The sequence below is a fragment of the Podarcis gaigeae genome (assembly GCF_964106915.1).
Source record: "Podarcis gaigeae genome assembly, chromosome: 14".
NCBI lineage: Eukaryota > Metazoa > Chordata > Lepidosauria > Squamata > Lacertidae > Podarcis > Podarcis gaigeae.
This window is the reverse complement of record NC_139690.1, coordinates 4418657-4431822: the sequence shown is the minus strand read 5'-3', so window position 1 is coordinate 4431822 and position 13166 is coordinate 4418657. Positions and strand designations below refer to the sequence as shown.

General features: G+C 49.0%; 1 protein-coding gene and 1 long non-coding RNA gene across 2 annotated transcripts in view; one reads left to right on the top strand and one right to left on the bottom strand.

Moving 5' to 3' along the window:
- Window positions 1-13166, bottom strand: part of LOC310831821 — a 44006-nt gene that overhangs the window by 7428 nt on the left and 23412 nt on the right. The gene's annotated exons all lie outside the window — the stretch shown is intronic.
- Window positions 4790-13166, top strand: part of RORA (RAR related orphan receptor A) — a 359488-nt gene continuing 351111 nt past the window's right edge. Inside the window, exon 1 of the mRNA XM_083712718.1 lies at window positions 4790-5018. Coding sequence (XP_083568844.1) covers window positions 4805-5018 — 214 coding nt within the window. The 5' untranslated portion in view covers window positions 4790-4804. The remainder of the gene's footprint in view (window positions 5019-13166) is intronic.

Genomic DNA, 13166 nt, shown 5'->3' with positions numbered 1-13166 from the left:
AAGTGGTTGCTCCAGGTTAAGAATTTTGCCCCAGGATAAGAACGGAAATCGCAGCGGCAGCAGGAGGCCCCATTAGCGAAAGCATGCCTCAGTTAAGAACTGTTTCCTCTGGAACAAATTACGTTCTTAACGCGAGGTTAGTCTGCCCCCCCCCCCCGGTAGAGTCAACGCGTTTTGCACTACAGCTTCCATCAGCCCCGTCAGCATAGCCATGGCTGATGGGAATTATAGTCCAAAACATCTGGAGAACTCCAGGTTGGGGAATGCTCTGTTCAAGACTCAGGTATGTATGTTATCAAAAGAGAATAAGTCAGAAGGGTACCAATGTTTATTTTATTTATTTTGAGAAATTATGTGCAGCTTAATTACAATCACCTCTAAGTGGTGTACAAAGAGATCACATAGATCAGGGCTGAGAAGCCTGTGAGTTGCAGGACTTCCACTCCTCAGCCAGCATGGCAAATGGTCAGGGATGATGAGGGCCACAGGTTCTCCTGACCCAGATCTACAGGAGCAGAAGCTGTCTGTGCAAGTGTCGGAGAGGCTCCCCAACAGGCAGAAATTCAACTTGTGCAGCTGTTCCCTTCACAGAGATACAGTCCTGGGGAAAGCTTACCTGTTCAAGTTCTGCCTGTTACACTGCTGTTAAAAATGGCGCAGGAGCTCCAAACGCCTCATTGGAGCCTCAGCTCATCAATATTGCGTGGATATATTGGGAAGAAGTTTTGTTTTTGTTTTTGTTTTAAAAAGCAACAAAACACAGGCATCAAACTGAGTTTTGGGAGACAGGAGGGAGGAAGGGGGGGGCCACCCCACCCACCACCTACTGCTCCCAGTGACAAGCTTACTTATTCTGAAGGGAACTCTGTCTGCGTTCTTTGAATCAGAGTAATGAAGACTTTGGGAAAGGGAGAAAAGTGTTATTTTGACTTGCATAATTCAGGATGTAACAAGAGCCTGTGGCAGTTGAGAGACTCAAATAGTGTTGTGCAGTTGCTACTGTTTTTCCAGGTATGTTAAATTAAGGTTGAAATATTCCTTAAAACCAGAAACAAATAAACAAACAAAAAACACCACCGTGATCTAGAAATGAAGTTTTCATTGGAGGCTTTATTTATTTATTTATTTATTTATTTATTTATTTATTTACCTGTTTGGGAGGAGTAGAATTAAATGATCTTGCATTCCCAATTTTCTTACTTTTTTCCTTTGAAACGTTGAAGGCTTTGCAGCTACTTTGATCACTCCTCTTTCACAGAGTCTTTATGTCCCTGTGTTTATTTTTATTTTAGTTTTTGGAAGAGGGATGATATAAATCTCAAATACACTCATTTAATAACCACTTAAAAAAATATCCTAGGCAGGGATCCTGTGCCTTTAACATCTGTCTAGCAGCCTGGCGCAATGAAGGCAAAAGCTGAACTAGCTGGATTTCTGACTGCCATGCAAAGAGGCCCAAGACCTCAGAAAGTACCAAGGCAGTTTTCAGTGGCTGACGTCTGTGATTCTTTCTGTACTTAGCTGGGAATAAGCCCCATTGAACTAAGTGGGGCTGACTTCTGATTTAACATGCATCAGATTCCACTTTACACCAGAACTTGTGGCCTTACAAATGATAGGTAAAGGTAAAGGTACCCCTGCCTGTACGGGCCAGTCGTGACCGACTCTAGGGTTGCGTGCTCATCTCGCTTAAGAGGCCGGGAGCCAGCGCTGTCCGAAGACACTTCCAGGTCACGTGGCCAGCGTGACGAAGCTGCTCTGGCGAGCCAGCACCAGCGCAGCGCACGGAAACGCCGTTTACCTTCCCGCTATAAAGCGGTACCTATTTATCTACTTGCACTTAGGGGTGCTTTCGAATTGCTAGGTGGGCAGGAGCTGGGACCGAACGACGGGAGCTCACCCCGCCGCGGGGATTCAAACCGCCGACCATACGATCGGCAAGTCCTAGGCACTGAGGTTTTACCCACAGCGCCACCTGCGTCCCTCTTACAGATGATACTGAACTACAACTCCCATCATTCCCAGTCATCACTGACTTGGGCTGATGGGAGTTGCAGTCCAGCACTAGAACAGAAGAAGAGCTTGGAACTTGCTTGAGGACTTGGTGCAGTAGAGCCAAAGGATACTGTGGAGTCAGAAAAGGTTCAGAGAAGAACATTCACAATGATCAAGGGAGATGGAGCCCTTAGGATTTTTTTAGCTTACAGGAAAGGTGAGTGAGAGGTGACATGCATGGCATAGAGAAAGCAGATACAGAAAAGCTTTTCTCCCTCTCTCATGAGAGCTGGACATTCAATGAAGTGGAACGTTGGAAGATTCAGGGCAGATAAAAGAAAGGACTTCTTCATGCAGTGCAGAGTTTAACTACAAGACTTGGTCTCTCAGGAGGCAGTGACGGTCACAAATCTTATGGCCACCACCAAATTCATGGGGGAGAAAGCTGTCAATGATTACTAGTCATCAGCTAATAATGCTTCTGAATATGAGCCAGGAGGGGAGAGTGGTCTTCTGCACAGGTCCTCTTTAGAGGTTTCCTAGGCTAGAGGCATCTCATGGGCCCCTTTGAGAACAGCATGCTGGACTGATCCAACAGGCTCTTCTGACATAGCAGGAGAAGTGAATCAGATGAAAGGTCCATCAGGGCTGGGGAAACTTCCTTAGCTTTAGAGCACATTCCCTTGTGGCTAACCTTCCAGGTGGAGGTCACACTACCAGGGCTTTTTTCCCCAGCTGGAACTCAGCAGAACTCAGTTCTGGCACCTCTTAGGTGGGTGCTGTTGTCATTATAAGAGACCTCCGAGTACAGGGCAGTATATAAATTCAATAAATAAATAAAATAAATAAACAAGGGAGGTGTTCATGGTGAGTTCCAGCATCCCTTTTTCTAGAAAATACCACTGCGCACTACTCTTGGTGAGGTGGGAGGGAGAGGCAAATAGATGTGTCTCTTATCTTCATACTATACTCCAGCCAGGCAACCACCAGAGGCTTCTGCAGCCCCACATCACCCCATCCAGGCAGGAAAGGGGAATAATTTTAGGTGAAAGACTTAGATTTCAGCTACTCCAGGAAGATGTGGAGCAAAGGCAGCGAGGGGTGAGCTTGGCATATGTGGCATTAGGGGAGATCCAAGGGCCTGATAGAAAGGACTGGAGGGCGACATTCATCCCTCCCTCTGAGACTGTGGTTCCCAACCCCTGATTCATTACCCACACTGGCCAACCAGATACCTCTGGAAAGTGCACAAAGAAGCTCCCCACTCACTGTTCAATTCCATAGAATTCAAGCTGCAATGCTGTACTGCACCAGAAAACAAAAGTTGGGTGGACACTCCTTCATTGGAGGTTTTTTAATGGAGGTTGGAGGGCCATCTACCCAGGATGTATTAGCTGTAATTCCTGTATTGCAGTGGGGAGTGAGGGGTTGGCCTAGATGACCTTTGGGCTCCCTTCCAACTTTACAATTCTATGCACCAAAAGAACCAATGAAAATGCAATCAAAAATCAGTATTTCATGTGGATGTGCCATGGGCCACCTGAATGAGGTTCACAGTTTGGGATCCCCTGCTACACCCCAGGGCTAGGGCTCCTGTGGTCTTCCAGACTCCCTTGGACTGCACATCCCACCCCCACTGACCAGAAACAGTCCTTGGGCAACCTGGTTACAAAGCTTTGCTGAAGGAGTGCCCATCCAAGGCAGTTAATTCCACTGTCAAAAAAGTTTTATTTTTAAATATTATTATTGCACAACATCGCAATTTGAATTCTATGTAATTCGGCAACTTGGGGGGAAAGGAAGTCTGTGGACTTTCCAGAGGTATCTGGTTGGCCGCTGGAGGAATTGTGATGTTAAACTGAATCGGTGGTTGGGATCCACAACCTCAGGGACCCCTCAGGGAGAGGGGTCAATACGGCCCTCCATATCAGGCCGTATCAGGCCCTTGGGACTCCCCTAATGCCACACACACACTCATGCCAGGCTGCATCCCTTGCTGCACCAGGAGTACTTTGGGCTGGCTGAAGTGTAGACTCCTTCTCCAGTTTTGGAGGTTCACTCCCTGACACCCCCAAGACTAAAAAGAAGCAGAGGGCAGGTGATGGGGAGGTGGTGGTGGACTGGGCAGTTGGAGCAGGCAAGCTAGTCCTGGGAGCTGCACGGGGACCAATGACCTGGCTGGATCTGAGGAACCTCCCCCCCCCCCAGTCCTTAAAACGTTTTCGCTCAAAGGGCCCATTTCCTCGAAAGCAAAGACCAAACCAGAAGGGGCCAGAGGAGCCCAGATGCGCGACAAAAGCCCATCCAATCCAGAAGCCCAGGATCTCTTGTGGCGGGGGGGGGGGGGCGCTGGGAGGCGAAGGCAGCCCGGCAGCCCAGCGGGTTCGAGCCTCGCCTAGGCAGGGGCTGCGCGCGTCTACACGGGAGTAGAGGGGGTGGGAAGAGCGAGCGAGCGAGGAGCGCAGGGTCCCCGTTAAAGCTCTCGCTAGCGCTGCTTGTGGTCACAGCCAAGCAAGCTCGTCTCCCATCTGGCTCAGCCTCGCTCCGCTCTGCCTCTCCCCGCCGCCCCCCCCCCCAGCATCATTCCCGTTTGCAGCCTCCTTCTTCTGCCCCCTCTCCGTCTCCCCCGCCCCGTCCTGCCGGCCCAGGGAGCCACCCTGGCCCAGCCGCCGCGGCCGCCCCCCCTGGCGCGCTCGCCGTCTCCGAAGCCGGGCCGGGAGGGGGCAGAGGCGGCGGCGGCAGCAGCAGCAGCAGCAGCACCAGCGGCAGCCGCGCCAAGGCGAGGCGGCGCGATCGCCCAGCCAGAAACATGGAGTCCGCGCCGGCAGCCGCCGAGCCCGCCGCCGCCGCCGAGCCGGGCTCCGAAGCCGCCGCCGCGGCCACGGCCGGCGCTGCAGCCCGGGATCCCTCGGCCGGCGCGGAGCTGGCCCGGAAAGGAGAGGCGCCGCCGCCGGCGGTGGCTCCCAACCGCAGGCAGAGCTACTCGGGCAGCAGCAGCAGCAGCGGCGGCGGCGGAGGAGGAGGTAGGAAAGCGGGGAAGGGGAGGGGAAGGGAGGGGGGAAAGAGAAGCCCCTCCGCCGGGATCCCCGCGACCAGGGCCGGGGTCGACCCACGATTGCGTCTCCTTTCAGTCTCCAGATATGTATATAAGTATGTGTATATATATATGTGTGTGCGTGTTTGTATAGGGGTGTGTGTACAGTATGTATATGTCTGCACATATGTATATGTATATGTATATGTGGTTCAACATGCTACCTTGAAAACTTTTAATGGATTTTTTTTTTTAAAAAAGAAAAAGAAACCACAAGCCTTTGCTTCCATGACAAGCCCGGCCTTTTGGTGGGAGGAGACTCCGAAGGCCCGTTCACACGTTCCCCCTGGTTGGAATGTTTTTGTTTTCGGAACTGGCCTGCCTGAAAAGGCGCGCTTGCCTTTCTCTCACGTGTCCCGGGCGAGGCGCGGGAGGCGAAGGGCCGGGCTCGTCTTTGCCGACGTGCACGTGTAGAGGCGAGGACGCGGGACTGGCCAGAGCAGCAAAAACATCGCCCCGCCGGAAAATAAAAGTCCCCAAATGCCATTTTGGGTCTGGGCTTTGGGGTGTGGGATTTATCTCCCACAAGGCAAAGAGGGTTTCAGCCCCAAGTCAAGGAATCAAACACTTTGGATTGGCAGGTGCTTCTCCCTCTCCCTCCCCCCCACTCCTTATTAAATATAGGTGTCTGTTTTGTTCCATTATTAAATGGTGGACAGAGTTTTGGAGGGGCGGGGCTGGCTTCTTGCGTGGTTTCTTCCTGAAGCGTGTTGATGGAAGCGTTCAGACGAGCTCGAGCAGCTCCGTGTTTGCACCCTGGGGTGGTGCAGTTGTTTCCTTTGGAGTTGTTGCTGGCAGGTGGAGGCCGTTGACCTCTCCTTCCTGGATCTGACTGGCAGGAGTCCTCTGCTCGCCTCTCCTTTTTGAACGTCCCGCGTTGCGCGCTTTTCTCACGGTCTGGAGGCGAGCGCAGGTCAGGTCCTCTTGACACGTGCAGGTCACGCGGAGTTCATCGCCTGGCGGACGGCGGCTTCACCGTCGGGGAAACAAAAAAGACCTCGCGGTTGCTGATGGATGCGCGGGCGCGCGCGTGTTTAGCAACGCGGGTCTACCTGGCTTTTTTTAGAGCAGGGAGGCGAGCGTCCCCCTTTTCTGCTTGGCGTGCCAACGGTTAAAGCCCAGAGGACTTCCAGAAACGTGGATTTGTGTGATCTGCTTTCTTTGTAAAACGAGGAAGGTGATGATGAAGGATGAACTCTCCTCTGTAAATAAAGTACAGTAGGCATGGTTGCTCGAGAGGAGAGATGCGGAACCGACTCACCCGGTTGTGAGAACGTAGCCATGCTCGCCTTGCTGTGCCAAGCTACAAGTGGGATTTAGCAAGCCCATAGCTCGAAGACTGTCTTCTGTCAGTGGGGGTTATTATTTTGGAGGCGGGGGGGGGCTGTCGGCGCAGCACTGGGCTTGGAGAGGGAAGGGGGCTTGCAAAGGCAGGCTAGTGTCCCTCTCTCGACGCTGCTCAAAATATGGCTGATCATGTGCGCTCCAATATTATTTGTTGTTGTTGTTTGTTCCTCCCAATTTAGGCCACGCCTTCCATTCCGAGCAGCTTCCTCCTTGGCTGGCGATCCCCGTACAGCGGGGGGGGGGGGGCGGAATAAAAGATGATAGACACCCCTTGAAATCAGGAGTGCGTGCGTGCGAGTGTGTGTGTGTGGGGGGGGGGGCAATTTCCCGAGATTTTTTTAATGCAACTCTAGGGAGTGGAAGAAATGTGTATAATTATATTTGCAATATGTATATAGAGAGAGGCATTTTTTGGCATTTGCATGGGGCCTTGGGATGGTGGCTTCCACCAAAAGGAATGTAAAAGCTGGTTACATAACAACGTTAATCAGAAACACTGGCGAAAATGTTTCTGAGGAGAGCCAGATTTTTGGGGGGGGGGGGGAATGTTTACGAAGCGGCAGGACTTTTGCTGTTATACAACCTCCCTTTTCTTCTTTCTTTTTTTTTTTTTGCTGGCTCCATCCCTCCTTAACTTTCTCTGCTTAATCCCACCTTATTGTTTACCCTGGAATTTTCCTCCCCCTCCCCCTTACAGAAGAGAGCGGGGAGTGAGAGAGTGAAATCTACAGTGTGCAGAGAATACTCCTGCACTCCTCTCTCTCTCTCTCTCTCTCTCTCTCTCTCTCTCTCTCTCTCTCTGCACATCTCTGTTTCCTTCCCAGCCTGAGCCATGCAAGTCTGTGGGAAATTATGTAACCAGAGTTTGAGTGTGTGTGCCTGTTATTATTGCCATAGAAATAAAAAAAGGCCTGGGAGAAGGAGTAGAAGGCGACCTCAACAGTTGATGGCGATGGCGACTTGTGCTCCATCCTTATCACGGTGATCTTAAACGGTTTAGGCTTTTGAAACTGCTAACCTGCTGACCCAAATGTGCAGTGATGCTGCTTTGCTCTCTTTCTCTATCCTCGTTGTCCCCCGCCCACCCCCAAACCAATTGTAGAGAGGATTAAATCAGGAGGGAAAGTGAAAATGTACACAGGCTCTGTGTGTGTGTCTCAGCACGCAAGCACTGCCCTTATGTAACAATCTGAATGGAAGTAACAGGGTGGGGGGGAATACGTAGGTTAAGGGGACCGGCTGAGTTCAGGGGCGGGAGAGCATCCACCACGGAAAGCCTTAGCTGAGGGTAGGGGGCTGCAATGGGCCTCCTTTGTGGATGGCAACACTGGCCAAAGCAGGAGTGTCTCTGCTTTTGCAGGAGTTCTGGCTTCTATGCTCAGGAGAAGGGAGATATTTGCAATGGCTGTTATGATGATGATGATGATGATGATGTAATAATGGAGTTGGCAGAAAATAATATCTGCTTCCAGTGTGTAAAATGGTTGGAAAAGTGGAACTGGCATTTCCTTCTAGCATAACATCTGCAGCAGAGCTGGAAGCTCATTGACTCTCTGAGCAAAGGCTTTGTGGATGAACGCTGCAGCTGCCTGCCATTTGATATCCTTAGGGGTGTAGTGGAAGGGGAACCTGACTCGGGATTTATTCAAAGTGGGAGTGATGTCATCTGCCAGAGTCCTGGAATCATTGATGAAGTCTCCTTGCTCCAGCAATTGAATGTAGTGATGAGGAAGCTTACAAGTTTGTGACAGGGTTAGCATAGTTTTCTCATAATGAGAAAAATAACCAAGCAGAGGGGCTAGATACTGCTTTTCTTTGATGGAGTTTCTACTTCAGGTGAGCAGTTTAACCAGTAACACTTCTTCACAAGATTGTTTGCATTTCTAATCCAAAGTTAAAGTTTGCATTTCAGCATTTGACTCAATGTGTTTTACAGGTTGAACCTATGGAGTTGGATAAGTAAGCAACACTGAATTCAATGGAGCTTAGCTCTAGGAAGCTACACATAGGGTTACATTCATGCTAAACTTCATGAATTTGGAATATTTATTTATTTTTCAATCAATCATTCCAAATTTATAACATGCTCTTCCTCCCCAAGGGGAGCCTAGTCTAGCTCACAACAGTAACATTATAAATTTTTTAATAATAATAATAATAATAATAATAATAATAATAATAATAATAATATATTTTGGACAGAAGTTGAAACCAGCAGTGTAAAAGTGCACGTATCCTGAGCACAGATGAAGGGTACTTGATTCTCTGGATGCTTGTGACCAGCACTTGTAAACGGGCATTTGCGATGGCATTGTGGATGGGGAGGTCCAAAGTGCTATCTCATGGTGTACATAGGACCAAGAGACATAGATGGTGAGGGAGCTGCTGCAGTGACCTACAACACCTGTGCCATGTTTGTCTTCCTGCCCAAGAATGTGCAAAACTATACCTGCAGTAAGTGCAAGCTGGTTATCTTGCTGGAAGAGAAGGTACAGCAAATTAAGGCCTGCCTATCCACATTTCGAGCTACTGGGCAAGATCAAGAAATTCTCAATAGAGCAAAGTGGACTGTCCTGGAACAGTGACGTAGGTGGGGTGCCCCTAAGGAGGAGGAAGATTGCCCATTCCAGGAGATGAACCTCTGGAGGAACATGGCACACAGAAGCAGGGCTTTCAGATGCCATGCTGTGTCACTGGAGCTGTAAAATAGATCTCATGCACTCACTTCAGACACCAATTCTGAGCTAGATTAGCAAGGACAGCAGCTGCAGACTTCATATTACACTGAGGTGTCTGTGGAAGGTATAGTGGACAGGACGATTCCTGCCACTCCTCACAGGAGGAAGAGGCATGTGGTGGGGTAGGGGACTGAGGGGGACAGAGGCCGCAGTGTGTTGAGTTAACAGGGTGTCCCAGGAGATGTGCTATCTTCCATGTGCAAATATTCACAATGTGATGGAGAAGTTGCCAAGTCTTACAAAGCCACTGACCACAACTCCCTTCCTTCTGATTCATGTGGGTACAAATGATACTGCCAGACACAGCCTTTGACATACTATGAGACTCTGGGCAGGAAGCTAAAGGGCCTTGGGGAATAGATGTTTATTTCATCATGCCTTCTGGTTGAATATTGTCACCCAGGAAGAGGAAAATACTGGAAGCAAGCCACTGGCTGTGCAGCTGGCATCATCAGAAAAGGTGTAGCTTGGACCATGGTCTTGGCGTCCGTGAGGAAGGACCTCTGGCAACAGATAGGTTGCACCTCACAGCAGTTCACAGGAATGTGTTTGCTAAGAGTCTCATGAACCTGATCAAGGAAAAGGTCAGGTGGGCCAAAGCTCAGAATGAGTTCAGGCATGCAAGAGAGGTTTAAAATAATAATAAATGTTTCTTTGGCTATGTTTGAAACAAGAGCAAGAACAAGCACGTACTAGGCCCTGTGCATGGAGAAGATGGAGAAGTGCTATTTGATGACTAAGAGAGGGTAGAACTACTCAACACCTGCTTGGCCTCTGTCTTCACCTGTCAACTTGACGTTGATACCAAGAAAGGTCCTAGAATAGATACTTAAATGGTTGGCCTGTGAGCACTTAGGAAAATACTTTGATTACTAAGACCCAGTAGGGGTTTCTCAAATCAAGTCATGCCAGACAAATCTCATTTCTTTTTTTGATAGTGTTACAACCTTGGTGTATCAGAAGAATGCTATCTCCCGCTTGGACTACTGCAATGCGCTCTATGTGGGGCTACCTTTGAAGGTGACTTAGAAACCACAACTAATCTAGAATGTGGCTGCCAGACTGGTGACTGGGAGTGGCTGCTGGGACCATATTACACCGGTCTTAAAAGACCTACATTGTCTCCCAGTATGTTTCCAAGCACAATTCAAAGTGTTGGTGCTCACCTTTAAAGCCCTAAATGGCTTTGGCCCTGCATACCTGAAGGAACATCTACACATCAATCATTCAGCCTGGACACTAAGATCCAACTCCAAGGGCCTTCTGGCTGTTCCTTCACTGCAAGAAGTGAGGTTAGAGGGAAACAGGTAGAGGGCTTTCTAAGTAGTCGTGTCTGTCCTTTGGAACGCCCTCCCATCAGATATAAAGGAAATAAACAACTACCCAGTATTTGACTTTTAGAAGACATCCGAAAGCAGCCCTGTATAGGGAAGTTTTCAGTGTTTGATGTCTTACTGTGTTTTTATTTGTAGGAAGCTACCCATACTGCCTAGGGACGCGGGTGGCGCAGTGGGTAAAAGCCTCAGCGCCTAGGGCTTGCCGATTGAAAGGTCGGCGGTTCGAATCCCTGCGGCGGGGTGCGCTCCCGTTGCTCGGTCCCAGTGCCTGCCAACCTAGCAGTTTGAAAGCACCCTCGGGTGCAAGTAGATAAATAGGGACCGCTTTCTAGCGGGAAGGTAAACGGCGTTTCCGTGTGCAGCTCTGGCTCGCCAGAGCAGCGATGTCACGCTGGCCACGTGACCCGGAAGTGTCTCCGGACAGCGCTGGCCCCTGGCCTCTTGAGTGAGATGGGCGCACAACCCCAGAGTCTGGCAAGACTGGCCCGTACGGGCAGGGGTACCTTTACCTTTACCTTACCCATACTGCCTGGAGTAACCCAGTTAGATGGGCAACATATAAATAATAAATAATAAAATTGTAGAATTGTAGAGTTGGAAGGGACCCCAAGAGTCATCTAGTCCACCCCCTACAATGCAGGAATCTCAGATAAAGCATCCACGACAGATGGCCATCCGACCTCTGCTTAAAAACCTCCTGAGGGAGACCATTACCAAGAGCTCTTACTGTCAGAAAGTTTTTTCGTATGTTTAGTCAGAATCTCCTTTCTTATAACTTGAAGCCGTTGCCTTGAGTCCTACCCTCCAGAGAAGGGAAAACAAGCTTGTTCCCTTTTCCATGTGACAGCCCTTGAGATATTTGAAGATGGCTGCCATATCTCCTCTCAGTCTCCTCTTTTCCTATCTTGGGCTGCAGCTCCCTCCTTACACCATTTATTCTGTTGTCACCAGGTTGGGCATTGCTTTCCTTTGGGGTGAAGACAAGGGAAAAGTAGGTGTTGAGTAGTTCCGCCTTTTCTCTGTCACCTAATAGCATTTCTCTGTGTTCCCCATGCAGAGAACCTACCACTTGCTTGTTCTTCGTCTCACTTTGGACATAGCCGAAGAAACCTTTATTATTATTTTTACCCTCTCTTGCAAGCCTGAGCTCATTCTGAGCTTTAGCCAGCCTGACTTTCCTCCTGCAACTGTTGGCTACTTATATATACTCCTCCTTTGTGATTTCTCCTTTCCTCAATTTCTTATACATGCCCTTCTTAATCTCAGCAAATCTGTAAGCTCCTTATGCAGCTACACCGGTTTCCTTAGATGTCTCCCACTTTTTTTTCTTGTTGGTTTTGTCTGCATTTGGGCCTTCAATATTTCTCCTTTTAGGAACTCCCATCCTTCTTGGACTCCCTTCTCATTGAATATTTCTGACCACGGGATCACACCCAGTAGCTCCTTAAGCTTTTTGAAACTGGCCTTCTTAAAGTCCAGAGTGCGCGTCCAACTACACTCAGCTGTCCCTTGCCTTTGTACGATCACTTCCTCCCAAGTTTCTGAGTTCTTCGACTTATTTGATCAGTTCCTCCCTGTTGCTTCTTCTGCCTTCTGGGAAATGAAGTTATCAGCAAGGCAATGGGGGAATTTGTTGGACCTTACATTCTTGGCAGAATTTGAGTTTCAACAGATATCAGGGAAATTGAAGTTTCCCATGACTACTATGTTTGGAAATCTTCTTTAGAAAGGCATCTTTCAAGTCTTTAGTCTGGCTTGGCAGTCTATAGCAGAGACCTACAGTAAGGTCACTGTTGTTTCCCTCTCCTGCATATTTTACCCATATATTCTCAATCTGCTTTTCATACTCATGGAGTATACAAGTGCACATATATATACAAATGTACATATCCTTTACTACTACTGCTGCTGCTGCTGTTACTACTAATATTGATTTCAGTAAGTCTTTTGAGTATTATGTGGCACCTGTAACAGTGCCAGTTCTGCCAATCAAAGCAGTTGAGTGGGCACATGTAAGGTAAGGTGGGAACAATAATGTGAAAGAACTAGTTTGTATGGGTTAAATTGTGCATAAACACAGTGTACACCAAGTCACACACATGGCGGTATCAAAGGCACCATGCATCCACAGGATGTTTTGGTTTTCCTTTTGATACAACTGGGAAATTTGTATCCTGCCCTGCCCTGGCTTGCTCTGCCCTGCCCTGCCCCAGCCTCTTTCGCTGTTGCTGCTGCTGCTGCTGCTGCTGCTGCCAAGATCGCTTAAGCAGCTTGTGGCTGTTGGCTTTTGAGGAGCAACAGTAAAAGTCTTGCTGAATGGCAGAAATGCATTAGTGCTGTAGTGGCAGCAACCCGCTGCGGTGTCTTTCATTTTGTAATTTGATCTAATAATTTTTGATAGAGTTCTAAAGCAACCCACTAGGACGGTGGCAAGTTTTAAGGAATTGATGTGCTCCAAGAAGCGACACCAGGGCTGGCATTATAGCAGCGTGAAAAGGTGCTGTGGAAAGGAAGCCAGCAGCAGTGTGAGAGCAAGCTGAATGCAAAAGCTGGCTGGAGGTGGCAAAGCAGCAGCACTTGGATCGAGATGACCTCCATTGTCGGACTCAGTTGCATTACAGCTTTCAAGGATGCCAGTTTACTGCTAGGATTGTG